The sequence below is a fragment of the Theropithecus gelada genome, chromosome 10 (genome assembly GCF_003255815.1).
Source record: "Theropithecus gelada isolate Dixy chromosome 10, Tgel_1.0, whole genome shotgun sequence".
NCBI classification, from domain to species: domain Eukaryota; kingdom Metazoa; phylum Chordata; class Mammalia; order Primates; family Cercopithecidae; genus Theropithecus; species Theropithecus gelada.
In genome coordinates this window covers 20,173,193-20,196,604 of record NC_037678.1, presented here as the reverse complement: position 1 = coordinate 20,196,604, position 23,412 = coordinate 20,173,193, and the positions used below count along the sequence as shown (strand labels likewise).

At 49.4% G+C, this 23,412-nt stretch overlaps 2 protein-coding genes across 2 annotated transcripts in view; one reads left to right on the top strand and one right to left on the bottom strand.

Annotated features, from left to right (window-relative positions):
• Positions 1-225: 225 nt before the first annotated feature.
• On the bottom strand, positions 226-22,492 carry SF3A1 (splicing factor 3a subunit 1). Its single transcript, XM_025398274.1, has 16 exons — positions 22,275-22,492; positions 19,032-19,153; positions 12,824-13,031; positions 11,452-11,709; positions 9,310-9,384; positions 8,705-8,855; positions 8,194-8,387; positions 7,199-7,316; positions 6,702-6,887; positions 5,621-5,742; positions 5,280-5,525; positions 4,200-4,407; positions 3,536-3,690; positions 2,152-2,253; positions 1,966-2,037; positions 226-1,196 (listed from the first exon to the last, which is right to left on the bottom strand). The coding sequence occupies exons 1-16, from the start codon at positions 22,335-22,337 to the stop codon at positions 1,095-1,097; spliced, it is 2,382 nt and encodes a 793-aa protein (XP_025254059.1). The 5' UTR covers positions 22,338-22,492; the 3' UTR covers positions 226-1,094.
• Positions 22,184-23,412, top strand: part of CCDC157 (coiled-coil domain containing 157) — a 19,768-nt gene continuing 18,539 nt past the window's right edge. Inside the window, exon 1 of the mRNA XM_025398275.1 lies at positions 22,184-22,677. The gene's annotated coding sequence lies outside the window, so the exon portion shown is untranslated. The remainder of the gene's footprint in view (positions 22,678-23,412) is intronic.

The following is a 23,412-nucleotide window of genomic DNA, read 5'->3' as shown; positions in this document are numbered from 1 at the left end:
ACAGCATCGCCTATCTCCCTGTGATAGTTTGATTCTAAAGATAACAGCCTGCCTTTACTCAGAAACCAAGACTGTGACGTGTTTTGCACACATTCTCTTTTCACTTTCATAGTGTGTGACTATGGGCATGCAACTTATGTTCTCTGTGCCTCAGTTTACTCAAGTGTTAAGCAGGAATACTCACATGAGGGTTACGTGAGTTAAAATGGATAAAATGCTTAAAATAGTAAATTATTTAAATTTTATCCCTTGGCACATGACCTTAGTACAATCAAGTATCTGTTAAATACATTTTAAAGAAACCGCATCATATCCACACACCTATGAGGCACCTGCCCAGGACCACAGAGCCAATCAATCAGGTGATGGGATTCCAGGCCGACAGGAAACCACCGCCCACTGACACAGGGACTGCACCATCTATCCTTGGTTTTCGTGGTGCCTGCCATGCTTCCTGTATTGCTGTTAAATACAAGGGGCAGGCCTCTGCAGGATCCCAATGTTTTAAAAGGGCAATACGAATATGATTCTAATACATAAAAAGTATGAGGGCAGCAAGAATTTAGTTACAAAGCCCAAAAATCCTCAGAGAGAAGCCACATGGCACTCTGCACTGTTACCACTGCATCGAGTCTGGGCAGGGCACAGGTGACCAAGGGACAAGTCTTATTTAACTGATTTCACAAGGGTCCAAGAGTTTTATTAGACAACCCATGTCAAGGTACAAAATGATTAATGACAATAACAGCCATATTCTATTAGCCAAGTGCCACTTGTCACTATGAAACTATCCTGTAGGACATCCCTGGGCTCTCAGTTGCTAATTGGCTGCTTGAAGAAATGAATGTCCTCAAATCAAGACCCTAACGCAAAGAGATTCCAGAGAGTGGCTTACAAAGCCCAGCTACTCTTACCAAGGTGGGGAAAGGGTCAGGGGAATGAACCTCTGCAGAACAATTTGAATTCCCAAACTGAATAAGAGGGAAACAAATATGCAGGCAGGGCAAGGCCTCAGGGGGGCTCCTGGGTCTGGGACAGGGGGTGGGAGACAGGAGAGGCAAAATGGCAGGGACTTGACAGCAGGTTCCTCTTGTCTACTTCTTCCTCCCGCCTCTCTCCTTGAGGGCCAGGTGGATGACTGCGCCATTGGCCATGTTGTAGTAGGCCAGTGAGTTGGAATCTTTGATGAAGATACCCTGGAAAACAGAGAGCATGCCTTAGCATGGGGCAACCCAGCCTTGGGCATACCGCTGCAACCTTACAACTGTGCACCTGGTCCGTTTGCGCTCTGGACTGAGCAAATACAGGAGCTTGCGAGAAGGTAAGGTGTTGGGGATTAGAGGCCTCTCATTCCTCCCACTGTTTCCTTTCTTCCCACCAATTACGCTCCTCCCCTTTGTCAACATTTGACTCAAAAGCTCAACTCCCCAAAAAGTTGGCCCTGACCAACTCCATGGAGCACTGACTCTGAAATCACAAGACCTTTAGGGATCACTTAGCCCAACAGCCTCAATGTATAGAGATAATTGAGGCCCACAGCGGGGATTTGTTCAAGTTCAGAGAGGAAGAACATAACACCTCCGTGTGACCTGGCATCAGGTGGGGTTACACTATCACCTCCAAGTCAGGCTGCCTGAGGTTGCACCGGCAGGGATGGCCCAACCACTGGATCAGGAACCCACCAGAGCATGCCTAAGTCTTGTCCCTAAATCTCTATGCCCCATCATTGAGGCAAAGAATCTTACAGATCCCACACAAAACTCTACTGTGACCCCACCAGAGCCCTGCATTGTTGGGCACACCTGCCCCAGCACTTCCAGCCACCATCATGACTTCTAGGACGGATTCAGATGGCCACACCCAGATACCACTTCACTCCCCTTTTGGCTTCCATGAGAGATTTAGCTTCTGTGAAAGCAGAGGTGTCAGGACCCAAGGGGCAGGCCTGTGGACAAACTGACTCACCTCATACTGTAGCTTCTGTTTCCCTGCAGGCATGCCTGTGGCTTCATGAATCTTCACCTTAATGACAGAGACCTGTGGGATCAAGCAGCAGTTATTCAACTCCTTGGTAAGGCCAGCTAGAGGAAGCTTTCCCCTGACTGCTTGGTTCCCATGCACCCGATGCCAGTTTGTGGCAGCAACCCATACCTGGTCCGTGAGCGGGAGAGTGAAGACCAGCACCTGCCCATTCAGTTTCCATTCTGTCTTATCCTGCATGTTGGGCACCTGGACTTTGATGGACACTGGACCCTATAAAACAGGAGGTGGTCATTATGCCGAGGGAGCCCTGAGCCAATCAAGAACTATCCTCTGCTATCCCGAGACCTGTCCAGACAATGTCACCCGTGCATCTGGGCTCCTGGACTCTGGCCTGATTCACCACTGATACCACTTGTACGGTTGTACAAGTCACTACCCCCTTGCAAGATTAGGTTTCTTTTCTTTAAAACAATCTCTATCTTGTCTCCTGCTGAGTCTGGAGCTAAAGTGAAGAACTTTGGTGAAAATACTCTGCACATCCCAAGGGAAAAGAATATGACCTGCAGGGTCAGAAGACCTGGATTCCCAATTCAGCTTCCCAGCTAACAAGGTCTGTCTGAGCCTCAATGTCATCATCCATCAGAAAGGATTAATGACTGTTTTGAGTATTGAGTGGAAGTATCTGTAAAGTACTTAGCTCTTTCCTGGTACTTGAGTTAAGCATTTAAGAAATAGGAACTATTATTAAAAAACAAAACAAACAGGGTGGGCGCGGTGGCTCATGCCTATAATCCCAGCACTTTGGGAGGCCAAGATGGCGGATCACTTATGGCCAGGTGACAAGCCTGGCCAACGTGGCAAAATCCCCTCTCTACTAAAATACTAAAAATACAAAAAGTAGCTGGGTGTGTGATGCACACCTGTAATCCCAGCTACTTGGGAGGCTGAGTTATAAGAATCACTTGAACCCGGGAGGCAGAGGTTGCGGGGGAAAAACAAACAAACAAACAATTTCGTCAAAGACATTGGGGGAGCAGAAGCTGGGGCTGTTTCTGTATCCTCACTGCAGCCTGACAGCTTCTCTAGCGACTGGCAGTGACAAGGTCCCCACCTCCCCTTATTGCAGGACCCCAACAGGATCCCACCCAACAGGCAGACCTCCTAAGGGCTAGAGCTGGGGAGGAAGGCCACAGTGAATTTTAAAACACCACACACAATTTCCTCCAGGGGTCTAGGGTCCCTCTCACACCTGAGTTGTGCTGTCCGTGCAGCTGGGTCTCCCTGTTGGCCTGTTAAGTCTACACCAGAGGGACCACCACAGTTACCACCTCTGCCACCACCACCATCACCATCACCACCAATGCTCTCTGCTCCTCTAATTTTTGACCCCACATTCACGGTGTGCTCAGAAGCCCTTAGATGCCTCCAGCGGCTGACCTACGCCCCAGAAACCAAGACTGGGAGTAAAATAGGGTCAGTCTGGGAAGTGTACGACAGGGGCGAGGCTGAACCCTCCAGCTAGAAACTTGAGCAGCATTCTGGGATCACATACCTTGTTTCTGCGCAGGAACTCCTCCTCTGGCATGAGGCTATCTTCTGTCTTCAGTTTTTTGGAGGTAGGCTCATCTTCCATGGGAGGTGGGGGATGAACAGGGGGCATTGGGGCTGGAGCTGGGACAGGTGCCACAGGTGGAGCAGGCACAAAGGCTGCAAAGACAAGAATAAGCAGCCCCATGAGAGGGCAGAATGGGCCCAGGACTCAGGGCTGATGAGAAGTTGAGAGAGGAGGTTGCAAAGGTTTCCTCTAGTCAGAGGTGTGAAGTGCTGTTCCCTGCTGAGTCTGGCAGCCAGCAGGTTCCCCAGCAGGGGGACCTGGGAGGCTGCCCAGATTGGATAGCAGAGGACTGCAGGAGGGGCAGGACTGACGGATGGAGCTAGTGCCAGGCAACAAGCAACTCTCAGGCCTCTGAGCCTGTTAGGGACCTGATCCCTGAATGCAGACACCGGCTACATCATTTTAGCCTCCCATTTCTACCAGGAATGGTAGCTCCCAGCTCTAGGGTTGCGGATCTTTCACACAGGAAGCCAGGGCCTCTCCTCTGGGCTGGACACCCCGCTGGAACAGCTCGCACTAGCATCAGCCACAGCTCTGTTGACAGTACTTGGCCTGTGGTCCCTGACCTAATGGCGTGGAAAGTGATGCAAGAGATACTGACCTGTTGGCACAATCATAGGGGGTGGGCGGGGGGCCATGATAGGAGGGGCCGAGGGAGGCATGGGCACCACGTTGATTCTGGGCGCGTGGATGATGGGCGGCATGGGGGCGATCACTGAGCCTGGGGGCAGCCGAACCACAGATGCCATTGGGGGCCGGGGCATGACAGGTACTGCAGAGACAACTGTAGTACGAACTGGAGGTGGCATCTGTGCAGGAAAGAGACCCACAAGTTACAGGAAGCCAAAGTTGGACTCCAAGGGCATACACAGTTGGCAACTGGCTGCCTGCAGCTCTGAGGATGAAGGTTAGACAGCTCCGTCCTGAGAAACTGTGGCCTCACACTGGGCGTCCAACAGGAACTGAGCTACTGAGAGCCTGAGAATGACACTCTCTCTGCTTGGGACTTGGCAGGTCAAATTCGACCAGCTACTTTGGCAATCACTGAAAGAGTTACTAAAGAGGCTGAGACCTTGGCTGGGCACAGTGGCTCATGCCTACAATCTCAGCAGTGTGGGAGGCTGAGGTGGGCGAATCACCGGAGGTCAGGAGTTCGAGACCAGTCTGATCAACATGGAGAAACCCTGTCTCTACTAAAAATACAAAATTAGCTGGGCGTGGTGACGCATGCCTGTAATCCCAGCTACTTGGGAGGCTGAGGCAGGAGAATCACTTGAACTCGGGAGACGGAGGTTGCGGTGAGCCGAGATCGTGCCACTGCACTCCAGCCTGGGCGACAAGAGCGAAGCTCTGTCTCAGAAAAAAAAAAAAAATAGGGAGAGGAGCTGAGACCTCGACTAAATCTCCTGGAGACAGGCCAGCAGTCCTCACAGACCCAATAAGCCCTGCAGCCCTTCTCTGACGCTAACTGGTTTCTCACATTTGCCTCTCACCTCCCTCCTTGTTCCAACCCTCCTCCACAAACAGATTAAGCTAGAGGTTCCCACTTGCATTTAAAGGGCTCTTTCTCTTTCAAACTGACCCACCCCACACTGTAAGGCAGTTGCCTGTCTCAGCCAACACTGTCCGACCTCAAGAACAAAGCTCTAAAAAGTCAGCTGCAGGGTAGATGCTGGCTTACTGTGGGTGGTCGGGGCACTGAAGTGATGGGTGGGGCCGAGCTGGGGATGTTGGTGGCTGAAGATGGTGGCGGTGGCTGTTGAGGGATTTCATTGGGCTTGCTGGGGCCAATCTTCTCTTTGGTGTCATCCTCTGGCACCAGGCCTTTGGCTTTGTGAATGGCCTCAATCTGCTCCTGGAGGGTGATGTTGGCCTGGGCAGCCTGCTGGGTCCGGGCCATGCTGCCTGAGTGGCCATCCCAGGTCACCTGCAAGTGAAAGCAAAGCCACAATGCTCCTGGAACTAAGCCCAAGTGTGAAAGACGGGGGGCAGAGAAGACACTAGGTTCCACTTTAGCCGCACCTTTTCCTCTGGCTTCTGGATCTCCTCCTCACCGATCTTCTTACCAATGGCTGTTTCCTCTACACCAAAGATGTCAGTACGCCGCTCAGCCAACTGCTTCAAGCTGCTCTCAATATCCAGACCTGCACAGTCACAAAACAGAGGTAGAGGATAGACACAGAAAATAAACCAGGTGTCCTGATAAGAGAGCAGCTTTTCTGGTGTGCAGGGAGGAGGCCGGTTCCATGGAATGAGGGTGACTCAGGGTCCCAACACAGCACTCTTGTCCTCTGGGCTCGGGGAAAGCTACCCAATCAGTACTAAGCCTACAAACCCAGTGCTTGTGCAACCCCTCTGACTCAGAAAAGAACAGTAGGCCAGGCAAGGTGGCTCATGCTTGTAATCCCAGCACTTTGGAGGCCAAGGCAGGAGGATCACACCTGAGGTCAGGAATTCGAGACCAGCATGGCCAACATGGTGAAACCCCATCTCTACTGAAAATACAAAAATTATCTGGGTGTGGTGGTGCGTGCCTGTAATCCCAGCTACTTGGGAAGCTGAGGCAGGAGAACTGCTTAAACGTGGGAGGCAGAGGTTGTAGTAGCCAACATGGCGCCACTGCACTTCAGCCTGGGAGACAGAGTAAAACTCCGTCATTCATAAAATAAATAAATAAATAAATTAAATAAGATGGTGAGTCAGAGAGGGCAACTGTGTGGAAAGGGCCACATGGCCTAAGTGGCAGAGTCAAAACTAGAAGTGCAGTCTCCCACCTCTGGCACAGTCCCTGACGCATTCCAAGCAGCTCAGGGTACTCCAGCCATCAGTGCTTTCCTTCTAAACAGCCACAGGAAGCCCTCCCAGCTAAAGCCAGAGCTTTCTCTGGGATTTTAACAGGCACATGTCCTCTCCTTCAGTGTCTGCCTTTGGGGAATTTCTATGGGGAGTCCTCTGGAAAGTGGGGAGTTCTCTTGCAATATCATAGGGTACAACTCTCCTCAAAAGCTTCTGTTGATCTCAACTGTTGCTTTCTATGTTTACTTAGAAGAAGTTGACTGTAATTTGGAGATCATCATGGGCTCTCCTGGAACCCCTACCTCACCTGGTGCGTACACCTCGTCATCACTCTGCTTCTCACGGATGGAGCGATCCCGCTGCTCCAGCCAGCGAGGGTCAAGAAGTCCAATGCGCATGTGTTCTTGCATTTTGCTGGCAGGGATCTTCTCACCAGTAATGGGGGACACAAGATACTCATCTGGAGCAGGGGCTGGAGGCAAGGGCTTGGAGGCTAAAAGGAAACAGATGTTTCAGTAAGAACACTGGTGGGCAGCCACCTGAGTTAAGAGGGTGGTATTTCATTCATGCATCATTCATCAAGGCATCTATTCAGTACCACTCTTGTACCTGGCACTGTGAAAGGCACTAGGGCACCAGAAATGACTGGGCCCTGTTCCCCACCATGAAACCTGTAACAGATGGGCTTGCAATGCTTTTACAATAAGCTGCACCTCAAGCCCTCCTAGAAAGACGGGTGTGAGGAACACACAAGGGCACACAGGATCTTCCTGGGCAGTCCAAGGGTTGGGAAGCAGGCCCTACCTTTGGGATCATAGTCCTTGCGGACAATGACTTGGTCTGGAGTTGGGGGCAGAGGTGGAGGCATGGGCGTCTCTGGGGGTGGGGGTACTTTCTGCCCTTCTTCTTCATCATCTGAACCCTGAAAAGCAAAGCAATGGCAGGACTCAAAGAGGGGCTGAGGCCACATCCCTGTAGCTGAGCCTGGCAGCTCTCTGGGTGGCAAGCAGCCTTGGCCTCTGCCAGCCAGCATCCATGTGCTAAGCCTCCGAGGGCAGCTGGGGCCAGCCGGCAGCAGGCCAACCTGCTTCCTCACAGCATGAATGGGAGCGCTGGGGCCATGCTCCTAGCACTCCTCCCAGGCATTTCCAGCAGCTGGCACCAGGCAGTCCCAAGAGGCCAAGGGCACTTAACATGCTGGGGGGGCAGTGCTGGGGGAGTGGCAGAGGGGGGCAAGTGGGCAATCAATGGTAGCCGCTCATACAGCAATGCTGGGAGGGAGAGAAAAAGTCATTTCCCACAGACAGGGGCCCTTTCTTCTCAGGCTGTGCACAAATTCTTTCCGAGAGGGGGAGAACAGTCTGGTTCTGGAGACTCCATGCCTGCTTGGAGGGCCTGGCTTGAAGGGGGTAGGGATGCCTGAAAGGAAGTGTGGGCTACATTTAGAAAAGCTCTGGGAGCTTGGAGCCCAGCTGAGAGCTCAAAACAGAATAGGGTAATGCAGTGAGTTCCCTAACTGAGGGCTGGCACGAGGCAGTGAGAGCAGAGTGTCCGGGCCAGGAAGAAGGCCACAGAACAGGTCAGCACAGCTTTTAGATCCTTGCCTATGAATGAATCTTTGTTGCCGGAGCTGGAAAGAGGCTCTGTACTGCCTGGGCTTGGGCAGCTGTATGGCCTTTTTCAGGACCCACGCCTCCTTTCAAGGCTCACCAGGGAGCTGGACTGACTGGTGGAGAGCACTTCGATCTCCTGGGGCGTCAGGAGAAAAGGTCATCCCGCAGGCCCGCCCAGCAGCTTACCTCATCCATGTCTTGTACTTGGGTGTCCTGGTCCAGCTGGGAAGGAGGTTCCTCTGCCTTCTCCTGTTTGTCATCCTCCTCATCAGACTCGACCTCCATCTCAACTTCCTCACTCTCCCCAAACTTCTCATAGCGCTCCTGAATGAGGATTCGGGCCCCCAGCTCCTCCGGCGTGGTGGGGGGAGGGAAGTTCCCTAGAGGGTGAGCCAGAGGCAAAGGTATTCCTTATCAAAGACCCATCTATTTGCCCTGTCTGAGCTTCCCAAGGGCTGAGGCTATGTCTGTTTTCTCTCCAGCTATCTTCAGAGGCCCATCTAGGGTCTGGCAAGTAGCTACTGAATCTAACTTGGGCAAAGCGGTAGAACCAAAGTCTTTTGGGAGCAGGGAAGAAACACACACTGATAAAGCCCTCTGAGAGATTCTGCTGCTCTCTAGGAATGCTTGCACAAGGCCTCCTGGGAAGTCTCAGAGTTCGTGGCTCGCCATCTGGAGTCACTCCTCACAGACCTACCTTGCTCATTGGGTTGGAAGTCCACTGTTTCCACCACCACAAAATCATGCCAGTCAATCTGAGCATAGGCCACCCGCTCCTTCTCCTTCTCCTCTTCTTCCTTCTTCCTCTCACGTTCCTGGAATTTGGCCCATTCCACTCGGTAACACACCTACAGAGATGGGAAACAGCTCGGTGCTAAGCTGAAGCAGGGTCTGCTCCTGATGAGGCTACCACCTCCAGGGCTTTCATCAAAGCCAGCGCCTCCTTCAAAACAGAATGGAAGTATGGTTCCAAACTACGGCATTTGCACCGGGTTCCACCCAGGCGCAGAGTTCGGATAGAATGAAACCTCCATCCTCTGATCTGCTTGGCAGCTGGCCTTCTGCCTTCTAGTTAGACTGGAAAAGAGGGAGACATATTGAGGCTGAGAGCAAAGCAGAAACTTGTGGTATGTTGGGAAGCATCCGGACTCCAGGTTTCTTTGGCCTTTGTATCTAACAAAGCCTTTTCTCCCACCATTCCTGTGACCGGAACATAACAAGGTCCTGCCTCAGGGACTGTTTTCAAACATAAAACAGAACCCAACATCAGTAACTGATTGCAAGAAATCCTATTCAGTTTACCTGATCCAAAACTTCTCGGGGGTTTTCAGCCTCTTTCTTGAGCTTTGAAAATAAACCTTTGGGTGGAATCAAGATCTGAAACACAGAAGAGTTAAAGCAACTGTCAGTGCTTTACAATGCGGTACAAAGAGGCAGCTTTCCTGGGCCTGTGATAAAGCACAGGAGATGAAGAAGCATGGGATTCTGTGTCCCAATCCCAGCTCCACTTGGCTGTGGGACTTTGGGCAAGTTATGTCACCTCAGTAACTTGATTTCCTTCTCCAAAATAATGGCACCACCACTCAAAGTTGGCACCATGAACTTAAAAAGGCTGCTTCAAGGATTAGCAGGAAAGCATGCAAAGCACTAGCAGATTACCCAGAACATGGTCAGTACGAGATGGCTGCTTTCATGAGACTGACCTGCTCTTATCCTTTCAAAAACACTGCACAGGTCTCCCCTGACTATCCTATTCAGAACCGCAGTCTACCTGCCCCACCTCCCTCTATTTCTGCCCCCTGCTTTCTTTCTCTCCATAGCATTTAGCACCATGTGACAGACACTAACAATGCATCTGACTCCTCCTCACTAGACTAGAAACTCCACCAAGACAGGGATTTCTCTTCTGTTCACGATTACATCTCCAGTCCCCTGAATAATGTCTGACAATGAATATTTACTGAAAGAACAAATGTTGCCTTTGTTCTAAAGGGCCCAAAAAGCTTCTACTGCCACTGGCAAAGTGGCTCAGCCCTATCCCAGTCCCTCCTTATACCTTTACCCCAAGAATCTATCTGCTCAGTCTTCCATGGCTAGAATCAGACACCAGTACCCTCAAGTTACAGTGGTAAATGCCAATACCCAAGTTCTGAAGAAGAAAAAACAGGAAAGTAACAGAATAAAAAGTGATCTGGGACCTTTAACCCTGGAAGCAGTCCACTGGCAAAAATTAATCCAGGGCTCCTTTAAAATTGATATTGCATATTTATAGTAACTCTTTGGCCTTGGGCCTTCAATGATCGTTATTTAAGCTACCATACTAGCTTCTGGATTTGGTCATTTTTTAAACACACACATTTTTACAATTCTTTCTAATTATGTATTTAAAAGTGAGTGAAGTTAGGAAATTCTCAAGTCCTTTCAAGTCAGATCTTTGAGGTGTTGTTTCTGGATATGAAGAACAGATGAACAGACCATCCCACTGAAAACAGAAGGAAAACAACCTCCATGATATGTGTAGCAAGAAAAATGTGCCACAGGCAAAGCTATACCAGTACACTTTGCAATACATTAATAATCTAATTATTTTAAATGCCAGAACTGACTTGTCTAGATTCTTGATTGCAGCTCTGTCACATGATAACTGAGCTCTTAGGGTCTGGAGTAAAAATGCCAGAGCTCAAGCCCCAGCCCTGCCACCACCTAGCTATGTGACCCTGGCCATGTTAACCTCACTGCACCTGTTTTCTTTTCTGTAAAGTGAACATAATAAGAGTGGCTACCTTATAGGCTACTGGAGATTAAATGAGAAGATGCTGCACACATAATTTCTTAGTGATGTTAGTTATACTGACTTGTATCACATCAACGCGTCTCTCAACGCCTATTTAAATGCTATTTCCAATTTAAGGCACTTTATAAGCTGAAGAACCAAAGTTTTAGGGTCAAATGTGGTTTAAACCTCAGCATAGCTACTTACTGACTGACAAACCTTGAGTACGTGACTTCACCTTTCTGAGCCCATTTCTGCTTCTGAAAGATGGGGAGAAAACACCTCATGGCTTCTTGTGAGGACTAAATTAGGTGAAAGGAGGCAACTGTTAAAGGCTGACTTCTTCTCAGGGCCTTACTAGGCAACTGAAAATGGAAATGTACTTAAAAGCAGCAAGCACCACTTGGCCTTGTCACATAGCAGGCAATCGCCTAATGGTAGTTAGCAAGCATGTACTTCCCTTCTGTTTAGAAACAAGCAGTCTGTGTTGCACTGAAAGAAATAACTGAATAGAAATCAAGGTTTTACATTAAACTGGGATTCAAAACATGTGCTCAGAGGCCCCATGGAGAAGCGATGTCCTTGCAGACAGTGAGTGGACACAGTGCTTCCAAGGGTAAGATGTTTTCCTTTCCTGGGCCCAGGACCCCAGCCCCATCCTACCCAGGCACCTTGGTGTACTGCTCCACTAGCTTCGTGAAGTAGTTAAAGAGGCTGTGCTGTGGGCGGAGAAAGTCAAACTGGTAGTTGCGCTGCTCTTTCTGCATCAGCTGGGTCAGAAACTGGCGCCCATTCCTGGCCACAAACTGAGCCGTCAGCTTCACCACATCCAGGTCGAAGGCTGAGATGGAGGGGGGATCAGCAATAAACTCAAACTCAGGAGGAGGCTCTTTGGGCACGATGGTCTCTTGGATTACTTGGGCTTGGACCTAAGATGCAAAGGGAGTATGAAGGAAGCGGCATAGGAGTGAACAGGCTCCAGGGGAGGGGAAGGGACATGGGTATACCCCTCAACAGGATGCTGTGAACCTCTAGACTTGTTAATTATGCACACACCACTAGCACTTGGTGTGAGAGAATTCTAAATCACAAGAGCACTGATTTCTCAGCCAACTATGGCCTCAACTCCCTGAATGGCTCTGAGTGAGAACCATTCCCCTCTGTACCTCTGCTCCTGCCTTGAAATTGAGGGCCAAAACTGGGTGACAGAAGATCCAACAGGAATATGGCTTATTAAATCCCATCCCAGAGGGACGGAAGTGCAGAAGGCCTACGTGTGTGCAGAAAACCCCACTGTACAAAATGTTTCCATGACCTTCGCATGAATCGTGAGGTAGAACAGGTACTGTGAATCCTCTTTATAGATGAAGAAACTGAGGTAGCCTGAGGCTCTAGGAGTAGTACACTACAATGTAAGGTCTTAGAACCTGACCTCAACCTTTATATCCCACTGCAAAAGGAGGAGCTGCCTTTTCCACCATGGTTCAGGAGTAGAGAAGGCAGGTCTGGACAGGAGGAATAACATGTCAGCCTCTCTCTTCATTCATAACCCTAATAGTCCCTAGTGCTGGGCCTCAGTACAGGGAAGTGGTATTAGGGGAGGCCAGATAGAAGGGTCCTGGGAAGAAGAGACAGAAGGGAAGTGAGAGCATAAGGAGGAGCCCACAGGCCACACTGCATCCTTCAGCACAGCCAAGTAGGAAGTCCTTCACCCATCATGGCACTGCCCTCACACCCTGAGCAAGGCCTTGAATAAATCACACTTCCCCCGACTCTCAGATTCCTCATACAGCCTCTGTGAGGGGTCTATGAGACAAGACTCCTGAAGTTATAAGCACAGAGTCTGACAAGCAGTGCTTGGGAAATGCCAACTAACATCAGTACTTTGCTGTCTGGGTCTCAGTCTGCCTCTGAGAGATAGGGATAACAACCTTACTTCTCTCCCTGGGTGGTTGTGAGGTTTAGAGTTATTTGTGTACCCCCTCCCTATCCCTGCTTCCCTCTCAAGCCCTGCGTAAGTGAAGGGGGCACTGGGCTCCAAACCTTCTGGGGCAGCTGCTGCTGGGTGGCCTGCTGCTGCTGCTGCATGACTTTGGGGATAGCAGCTGACGGCTCCTGAGCCTTCCCCTCCTTGAACTCGCTGACCTTGTGGCGGTAATAGGCATGGTAAGGGTCATTGGGGTTCAGAAAGTTGAACTTGGGGTTGTTGATCTCGTTCTGTCGGATCCTAGCTTCAAATTCAGGCCCATTTCTAGAGGGAGAAAAAACAGCAAGAATAAACACCACATCCCTTGTGCCTGCTGAGATCTAGGACACTGCCCATTGGAACGTCCTTTTTGCCACCACCCACTGCTCAAACCAGTCCAGCCCTCAGCACAGCAGATGTCCTCCTCCAGCCTCCTGGCATTGGCGATCAGTGCCATGTGCCTCATTCAGCTCGAACCAGGCCACTTCTACCACGGGGTCTCCCTGAACCCAGTCATTCCTTACCTCCTTTTCCAGTTCTGCCATTTCCAAAACCACCTAGGCTATCGCTCATTTATTTTAAGTGAATATGATGAAAACAAAGTAACACTGTCAAAGTTTAGCTGGAAGTTTGCTGAGACTAGTTCTCTTAGTTCAAAGGGGTAGCAAGTGCTGGAGAGGTGTAAAAGGTACGTGAACACCAAACCTAGACTTTGTCCTCTGAGTAATGAGAAAGACTGAAAGACATGAAAATTTAGTTGATTTGAGCCTGGGCAACAAGAAAAGACCCTAACTCTACAAACAATTTTAAAAATAAATTAGCTGGGCATGGTGGCTTGTGCCTCTAGTCCCAGCTACTCAGGAGGCTGAGGTGGGAGGATCACTTGTGCCCAGGAGTCTGAGGCTGCAGTGAGCTAGAACCGTGTCACTGTACTCCAGCCTGGAAAACAGAGTGAGACCCTGTCTTTTGTTTTTGTTTTAAGAAACAAAAACAAAACCAAAACAAATTAGTTGGTTTAATGCCTTGTCCAAGTACTGCCTAAAACCACCCCAATTATACTGGTGAGGCCCACACAGGAAACATGCTCAGCAAGGACCCAGCCTCGTACAGCTGTATAAGGCACCTTCAGATGACAGGGGTGTGGTAAGATCAGCAGGGAGGTCTCCAACCACTGTCTGTACTTGGGATGGTTCCCCAGATATGCCCCATGTCCCCAGCAAGCCTTCAAAACCTCAGGATAATGAAAAAATGTCCCTGTAATGATATTTAGGGAACCCTGATTTTTAAAATGTCCCAACAGTAATACTTCAACACCTGTGTCAGTAAGAAAATACACGGACCTTAAAGACACAAGATATGAACACATTCAAGTTGCAGGTTCACTACTGACTCACTCTGACCCAGAGCAAGTTACCAAACTACTCTTTGATTCCATTTCCCCATGTGTAAAAAGCAGCTAACACCAGTTTCCCTTTCTACCTTAAAACATTATTGAGGAGATGCCAAAGTCTTCTTTTTGTTTCAGAGACAGGGTCTCACTCTGTCACCCAGGCTGGAGTGCAGTAGTACAATCTCAGCTCACTGCAACCTCCACCTCCTGGGCTCAAGGGATCCTCCCACCTCACCCTCCTGAGCAGCTGGGACTACAGGCATGCACCACCATGCCCGGCTAATCTGTTTTACATTTTGTAGAGATGGCGTTTCGCCATGTTGCTCGGGCTGGTCTCGAACTCCTGCGCTCAAGTGATACACCCGCCTTGGCCTCCCAAAGTGATAGGATTATAGGCGTGAGCCACTGAACCCAGCCCTTAAAGTCTTTTCAAATCATACAGTAGCCTGCAAATGCAAGGGGCTAGGAGTTGTTCCATAAACATCGTCTGTGGGGCCTTCCATTGCTCCTCTGGTGAGAACCTTGTACTTAGAACTGCCCCAAACACACCAAGGCATGGCCCCAGCATCTATCTGGTGCCAGCCAGCCGGCTCCACTCTCTTCTGACTTTCACATCCCTGGCCTGTGAGTTTAAGAGGGGGTGGGAGCCTGGCACAGTGGCACACACTTGTAGTCCCAGCTACTCAGGAGGCTGAGGCGAGAGGATCACTTGAGTCCAGAAGATCATATCCAAGCCTGGACAACAAAATGAAATTTCATCTCTTAAAAAAAAAAGGGTTTTTTTAATTTTAAGAGAGACGCAGTACTGTACCCCAGATCAAGCAGTACAGCAATATGTGCCACACTAGTGATCAACACCCAGCCTGGCTCCTCAGCAAGTCCTGGTCATACCCTGCCGTGTGACTAACATCATGAGGTCTCAATTTGACAGTACATTAGTCTAACTGGAACCTCATGCTTTGGAAAAAAAATTCTCCCTACTCCTTAAATAATGCAAACCACACATAAGAATGAAGGTGAATGCCCACTTAAACCCTGCTCAACTAGGCCACTATACCCAGCAAATGCCTCGGGCAGACAAAGGGCTCCTGGAAAAGGGGGGCCTGGTTGTCTCTTGTACCACTACCTAGGCCATAACTTTACCCCATCTGGGAACAATCTGAAAGATAAAACAATGAGAAGGCTTGGCACGTTCATTCCAAACTATTCTGTTGCTTTAAATTAGCTTAACGTTAATTTTAGAATCATACTCTCCACCAGAAGGAATAGATTTCAACAGAAAAAAACATGATTCTGACTCAACCCAGCTGCTGGGACTTTTTAAGGGTAATTTCCACTTCAGTTTCTTGCAGGAACATGCAGGAAACGAAAGGCCTAACCTAGTGAAAAAACTTTTGGAAAACTGCTCAGTTGTAGATTTCTACTGCATGCTCCATAAATACACATGAACCTAGGAGAAGTGAACACAGAGTTCTGCATGTCTGCTTTAACTCGGATATTGGTCTCTTTGTTGCAATGTAAACCATAAGTTCACAGACTTTATTTAATTTTGAGGCGGAGTCTCATTCTGTCACCCAGGCTGGAGTGTAGTGGCACCATCTTGGCTCACTATAACCTCTGCCTCCCGGGTTGAGGTAATTCTCCTGCCTCAGTCTTCCAAGTAGTTGAGACTACAGGCACCCGCCACCACACCCAGCTAGTTTTTTGTATTTTTAGTAGGGACAAGGTTTCACTATGTTGGCCAGGCTGGTCTCGAACTCCTGACCTCAGGTGATCTGCCCGCCTCAGTTTCTCGAAGTGCTGGGATTACAGGTGTAAGCCACCACACTGGCTCACAGATTTCAGAAATGCCTACAAAAGCAATCACCATAGCTAAAAATCAATCTAGGGATGTGCATGGTTTTGGATTTTTTTCTTTCCTTTTTTTTTTTTTTTTTTTTTTTTTGAGACAGGGTCTTGCTCTATCGCCCCAGGCTGGAGTACACTGGCATGATCATAGCCTTGACCTCTCAGGCTCAAGTGATCCTCCCAAGGGGCTAGAACTACAGGTATGCGCCACCACGCCCAGCTAACTTTTTAATTTTTTTGTAGAGATGGGTCTCACTATGTTGCCTAGGCTGGTCTCCAAGTCCTGGGTTCACGCGATCCTTCCACCCTGGCCTCCCAAAGTGCTGGGATTACAGGTGTGAGCCACCTAACCTGGTCATATACATTTAAAGGGACCTTGGACACACTCATTTCTTTAGCAGCAAAGGATGGCACAAAATTATTGGAAAGCTACTTGGCAAAATGTTTAAGAAATCTTTCAAAGATGCTCTTTTAGCCAATAATGAGCCACACAGAATTTTCTTCTAAGGAAACAATCTAAAAGGGAAAGAAAATGCTCAGAGATTTCCCCACAGCTTACTTTGCCAAAATGAAATGTTGGGAACAGGCCAGGTGCAGTGGTCATGCCTATAATCCCAGCACTCTGGGTGGCTGAGACATGAGGATTACTTGAGGCCAGGCGTTCACGACCAACCTGAGCCACATAGAAAGACCCCATCTTTACAGAAAAACTAAAAAAATAAAAAATTAGCTAGGTGTGGTAGCAGGCACCTGTAGTCCTAGCTACTCAGGAAGCTGAGGTGGTAGGATAACTTGAGCCCAGGAGTTCGAGGTTGCAGTGAGCTATAATCGTGCCACTGCACTCCAGCCTGCATGTCAGAACGAGACTCTGTCTCTAAAAAAGAAATGTTGGAAACCTCCTCCTCTAAGGAAAATACAGAAATGGTGGCCAAGTCAAGGAAAGTATTTCACCTCTACATGATGCATCCTCTTGATAAAGGATCACAGGGCATTATGAAGACCATGGAGCACAATGGAAAAATGCTTACAACACAGACTTGAATGTGAAAGTATCTTTGCTAATATTACAAGGATCTAAAAAAAGATGCCAAGGACAGAAGGAAACAGAAAAAACTGAAAACAGCTGGTAGACACTATTCTGGTAACAAGAATATGGTGATTCTTCACCCAACTCCCCTTTTCTGTATATTCTGTTTTTAAAATATCAGGGGAAAAGGGGAAGCATGAACACGGCTAAGAGCCATTAAACATTTATCTTAAACACAACAAACAGTCTAAATCTGACATGACCCAATCATCATCATAACGTTCAATCAAGCACAGAGCAGCTTTCAACCTAATACTCAAGGTAATCAAAGCCCTTGAAATGTAATGAGATGAATCTGTAGAGCTGACGCAATGAAAATCTAACAAAAGTAGGCTGGCGCCATGGCTCATGCCTGTAATCCCAGCACTCTGGGAGGCCCAGGTGGGGGGATCATGTAGTCAAGAGATTGAGACCAGCCTGGCCAACATGGTGAAACCACATCTCTACCAAAAATACAAAAATTACCCGGGCGTGGTGGTGCACGCCTGTTGTCCCAGCTACTCGGGAGGCTGAGGCAGGAGAATCACTTGAACCCAAGAGGCGGAGGTTGCAGTGAGTTGAGATTGCACCACCGCACTCCAGCCTGGCAACAGAGCGAGACTCCGTGTCATTTAAAAAAAAAAAAAAAAAAAAGTCTAACCTAAGTAATCTTCAATTTTATTAGGTTGGGAAAGGAAGGAACATCCGTTAAATGATGTATACTGACTGAGACACTGCCTCAGGGGAGTGACGTGATCCCTGGAGAACACACACTGATTGAGCCTGCTTCCACACACTAAGGAGCCGTCCAGAAATCCAGACTGATTGTGAAATCTCATTTTTACTTGTTTTGGTTTGAGACAGGGTCTCACTGTCACCCAGGATGGAGTGCATAGCTCACTACAGCCTCAACCTTCCAGGCCCAATTGATCCTCTTACCTCAGCCTCCTGAGTAGCTGGGACCACAGGCCCATACCACCACAGCCAGGTAACTTTTTTTTTTGTAGACGGGGTCTTGCTATGTTGCCCAGGCTGGTCTCAAACTCCTGAGCTCAAGTTATCTTCCCATTTTGGGCTCCCAAAGTGGTAGGATTACAGATTACAGACAAGAGCCACAGCACCTGGCCTCCTCATTTTTAAATACTAGCAACAAATTGAGTTTTGAAAAACTTACTGTGAGGACAAACAAAACATCTGTAGGCTGGACACGACCTGAGGGCTGCCAAAGGAATACCTTAAATACCCTAGAGGATGTATTGACCTTTGGAGTCAAGGGGCCATCAGAAAATTCCATCTAAGGACGTGAGGGTAAGTACGAGAGACAGGAGGAACTCTGAGCAATTCCCATTCCATCTGAGGAGACAGCTAGCACCTGCATGGAAGTATAGGAAGAGAGAGGATCTCTGACTAACACCCATTCCATCTGAGAAGCCAGCTAGCACCTGCACGGAACTATGGGGAGACATAGGAGAAACTTGGAGCAATTCCCATTCCATCTGAGGAGACAGCTAGCACCTGCGTGGAACTGAACTGCATGTAGCCCCATGACCTCGCTCCTGCCTCACAACTCTGAGATGGCATTTTGTTCCATTTTGCAGATGAGTCATTTGAGGCTCTTGGAATGTGGTGTTTGCACAATGAGAATAATAAACTCCCCTTTTTATCTTCCTCAGGCCAGCAGCTCAGGTACAGACACACATCATCTGTGACAAAGCAGCTTTCCGGGCATTTCCTCAGGCCAGTTTTGGAAGCAGAGGCTCCTGGTGACTGCAGGGCTAAGTGTGATCCTCACTTTGGCTATTGCTATGCTGTGTCAGGGACACCAGTCCTACCTATTGCCTACCCCAATGCCATGCTGTGGTTTTTTATGAACTAAAAGGCCCAAGCCAACAACATCTCTTTAAAAACTTTTGTGCTGATTCAGTGCTGAAATCTCTTCATGCTGAAACCCACCTCTGACCCACCCAGGTAGCTCTGTTACCTGGCCACAAAGCTGGCAGTCTTGTCAACAATATTTCTGACCTCTGGAGGAGGGTAAATAATCCCCACAACTGGCTTAGAAGGTGCAGAATCCTCCTTTGAAGATGCTTCTTCTTCTGTGGGCTGTGAAAACAGGAAAATAAATAAAGTTTTAAAGTCCCTGGTTCAGAGCAGGTTCTCCACTATTACACTCCTCTAGGATATCATTCAGAGTAGACTTTCACTCACAGACTTCCCTCAGGTTAGAACCCTCTGCTTCAGAAAAGCAGTTCTCTTAAGTTCAGTGCACCTGCGGGGGCTGCTCCTGGGGACCCAGGGAAAACAGCAGCTTCCCTGGCTCCTCTCTAGTTGGACTGTCTCAGTGACACCAGGAATCTGCATTTTTACCAAATGCCCAGGTGATTCAGATGCAGGGACTCCGACTACATTCTGAGAAACCATGTTCCAGAATCCAGGCCATGTCTGGACTCCACGCACCCAGCGATGGGCTTGGCATGTAATTTTTAATGATTGTTTGCTGAATAAAGAAATGGGAAACTATTTGCTGACAAATTCTTCTGCCCTGGATGCCGTCGCTCTTTGCCTCTACTCCACTGTCAACCAACATTCAATGCTCAGGTGTTTTGTGAAATTCCACTGGAATGTTCAGCATTAACTATGCCATAAGTACCAATATTTTTTCTCCAGCAGCTTCTTCCCCTTAGTAAACAAAGGGTCAAATCTCTTATCTTAGAAAAATGAAGTTTCTCCTCTGCCTCCATGTTCCTTTCTGCCGCTGCCTTCTCCCACCCCATCCTCTGGCAGCTTAACATCCTGAGTTCTCTTCAGTTTGCTGATCCCACTTCCCTGCCTCCCATTTGGTCCCCATTCATTTTAAGTGCTCTTGACAAAGTCAAAAACGACTGCCCACAGCCATTATCTGGGTGTGAATGGTGACCACTCCTTCACAAAAACTCTCAACTCCTAGACCCCATTCTTACCTGTCTTCCCATCTTGCTCACCATTCCATCCAAGTTTCCTTCCTGGCCTGTTTCACCTCCTGCTCTGTGAAGTTGGAGATCCCCGCTCCCACCGCCCAATTCTGTTCTTGGTTCTCTTCTCAGTTTTGACAGTGTCCTCCACTTCCCCTCCCGCCTCTATACAATCTGGCCCAAACTGATGTCCCAGAACACTCTTGCGTACTGAACAGCTTCGGGTCCAGCTAACTACTGGGCACTTTCATCTCTAACCTCTTTCCTCAGGAATAGCTACTCAGTCGTCCATGCCACAAAGTTGGGGCTCCTCTCTCTTCCTCAGCTTCCACACTCAATGATGATAACATTTATCAAGTTGGGCACAATGGCTTGCACCTATAATCCCGGTGAGTCAGGAGGCTGAGGTAGGAGGATTGCTTGAGCCCAGGAATTCAAGGCTTCAGTAAGCTACGACTGCACCACTGCATTCCAGCGTGGGTGACAGAACGACACCCGGTCTCTTAAAAAACACTTTTATCAAGCACTGAGTAGATTCCAGGTATTTTTCCCAAGCACTTTAAATATACTAATTCTTATAATCCTTATAAGAAGCCTATAAGATTAAGTACTCTTTTTTTTTTGAGACTCTCTCTTGCTGTCGCCCAGGCTGGAGTGCAGTGGCATGATCTTGGCTCACTGCAACCTCCGCTTCCCAGGTTCAAGTAATTCTCTCCTGAATAGTGGGGATTACAAACATGCACCACACCTGGCTAATTTTTTACTTTTAGTAGAGACAGGGTTTTGCCATGTTGGCCAGGCTGGTCTCAAACTCCTGACCTCAAGTGATCTGTCTGCCTCGGCCTCCCAAAGTGCTGGAATTACAGGCGTGAGCCACTGGGCCTGCCAAGTACTCTTAATATCTCCACATTACAGATGACAAAACTGAGAGATGGAGAGCTTAATGTCCAACTGGCAGAACCAGAATTCTAACACACCACTCTGGCTGGAAAGCCTGCCCACCCCTCTGCCCTAATCTAGGCCAGGCCTTCAGCCCCTTGGAATAGCGTGACTGGCCTCCCCTCCTCGTAGTGACTCTCCACATGCCTGCCTACCTGAATTTCTGAAACACAAATGTCACTATTTGGCTTAAAACTCTCCCTTTTCTTCCCATTGTCTACAAGGAAAAGTTCAAATCCTAAGAAAGAATCGCATCTCCTGCCACTACGCTCTATGCTTCAACACTTGTTCATTTACTCTTGATCAGAGACACCGTTTGATTCTTAACTCAGTGTCTTTGTGCATATTATCTGGCCATTACCTTATTTTCTCCCAACGCCTGGGAAAATGCCAGGGACACACAGGTACTTAAATATCTGTGGAAAAGGCATGGCTTCTTCAGTCATGTCCCCCTCATTCCGAACCCAAAGCAATGATCAGCATATATGCTCAATAAATATTTGCTGGATGAATAAAGGATGTTATTTCCCTTCCCTAGTCACCTGCCTGGCAAACTCCTATTCCTTCTTCTAAAAGAAATTTACCTCTCACTCCCGTGGGCTTCTCTACCTTAATATCCCTTCTACTCCAGCAAGCAATGTTGATTAGATTTGTACCTGAAACTTCTATCACAGGGCATATCACACCGTACTACAATGGTTTATACACATTTGAGATTCGAGAGGTTTATTAAGGGCGGGCTGACACTGTATCATTGACGGCCATCGGAACAATAAACATTTGGTGAGCATTCTCGTGTATCTGTCTTCTCGTTAGCCTGTGAGCTCCCCGTGCCCCATTCATTCCGGTAACGTGGGAGCGTGGCACGGTGTCTGGCTTGGGGCAGACACCGAAATAGATGCTGAGAATTAACATCCAAAGATGTACCGCCCAGGCTGGGAAATTGGGCATTACTGGGGAAAGGCTGGGGCCGGTGGTCCCAACTGCCACAGAAGATCACAGGATGGGCTGGATCAGCGCCTCTCACACTTACAAATCAATCACCTTAGGATTTTGTTCAAATGTAAGATCCCTATTTTAAAGGTCTAGGGCGGAGACTCCACATTTCTAAGCTCTCGGCTCGTGCCGACGCGGCTGCTCCGCGGACCACTTTGAGAACCCCGTTCAGGGCAGCTGGTTTCGTTACCAGAACCACCACCATAGCGCGGGAAGCGCGCAGCCTCCTGGGACTTGCAGTCCCTCCAAGCCCTTCATAGCGGCCGCTTATTCCCGCTCAAGTAAGTAGCGCCCAGGCCCACGCTCCGGCTGCAGGTTGAGCGGCGGGGGAGAGGTACCTGTTTGGGCTCGGTGGCCACGGGCGGCGGCGGGGGCACCGCCTGCACGGGTCCGGCCGGCATGACTGCGACGCTGAGGGCTGCCAGTCCGCCTCGGTGTCGGTGAGGAGTGCCGCCTCAAGACAGCCTCCCCGCTCGAACAGTACGACGAGCTCGCAAAATGGCGGCAGCCGAGCGAGTTGCGGCCGCGAAGGTAAGACTGACGCACTTCCGGGACCGCCCCCTCGTCGTGGCGCGCTTCCTGCTCCTCCCCGCGGGCACCGCGGCGTCCGACGCCGTTGTCAAGGCAGCGGCTGGAGCGCCGGGCTAGGGGTTTCCGGGGTTCCCGGGAGCCGCAGGCGCGCCGGGGGCAGTTCCCGGAGCTGACCGGATACAGAGGCTGAAACCGCGACGCCGAAAACAGGTGAGATGTTCTACGTCACCCGCCGGACCCCCGCCGCACTCAGCTCGCGTCTCCTTTACTCTACAGTGCCTCGCTCAGTGCCAGTGCCTCGCTCCCTTCGACACCGCCTTCCAAGAGCCCAGCTCCCTCCCATTGGCCTCTCATTTCGGAGAGCCCCTGTGCCCTCAGGCTCGCCGCCTGAGAGCCCCGCTTCCCTATTCCCTTAGTCCCCCCTTTCATTTCAGGCCCACATCCTCCAAACCGCTCTTCCAAATCCTACGCCCTTAATTCCCTTTTCCCATGGGCCTGCCTTTTCTTGCTTCCACCCCCTGCCTTCCGTAGTCCCGATCTCAAGCCCCACTGGGGCCTCCCTCTCAAATCAAGGCTGCTGCTTTTTCTTTTTTTGTTTTTTTCTGAGACAAGGTCTTGTTCTGTCACCCAGGCTGGAGTGCAGTGGCGCGATCTTGGCTCACTGGAACCTCCGCCTCCCGAGTTCAATCGCTGAGTTCAAGCAATTGTCCTGCCTCAGCCTCCCGAATGGCTGGGACTACAGGCGCCCACCACATCCGGCCGTGTGTTTGTGTGTGTGTGTGTGTGTGTGTGTGTGTGTTTTGTAGAGACGGGGTTTCACCACGTTGGCCAGGCTGGTCTCGAACTCCTGACCTCAAATGATCCTCCCGCCTCGGCTTCCCAAAGTGTTAGGGTTACAGGCGTTGAGCCACCGCGCCCCGCCAGTTTTTTTTTTTTTTTTTTTTT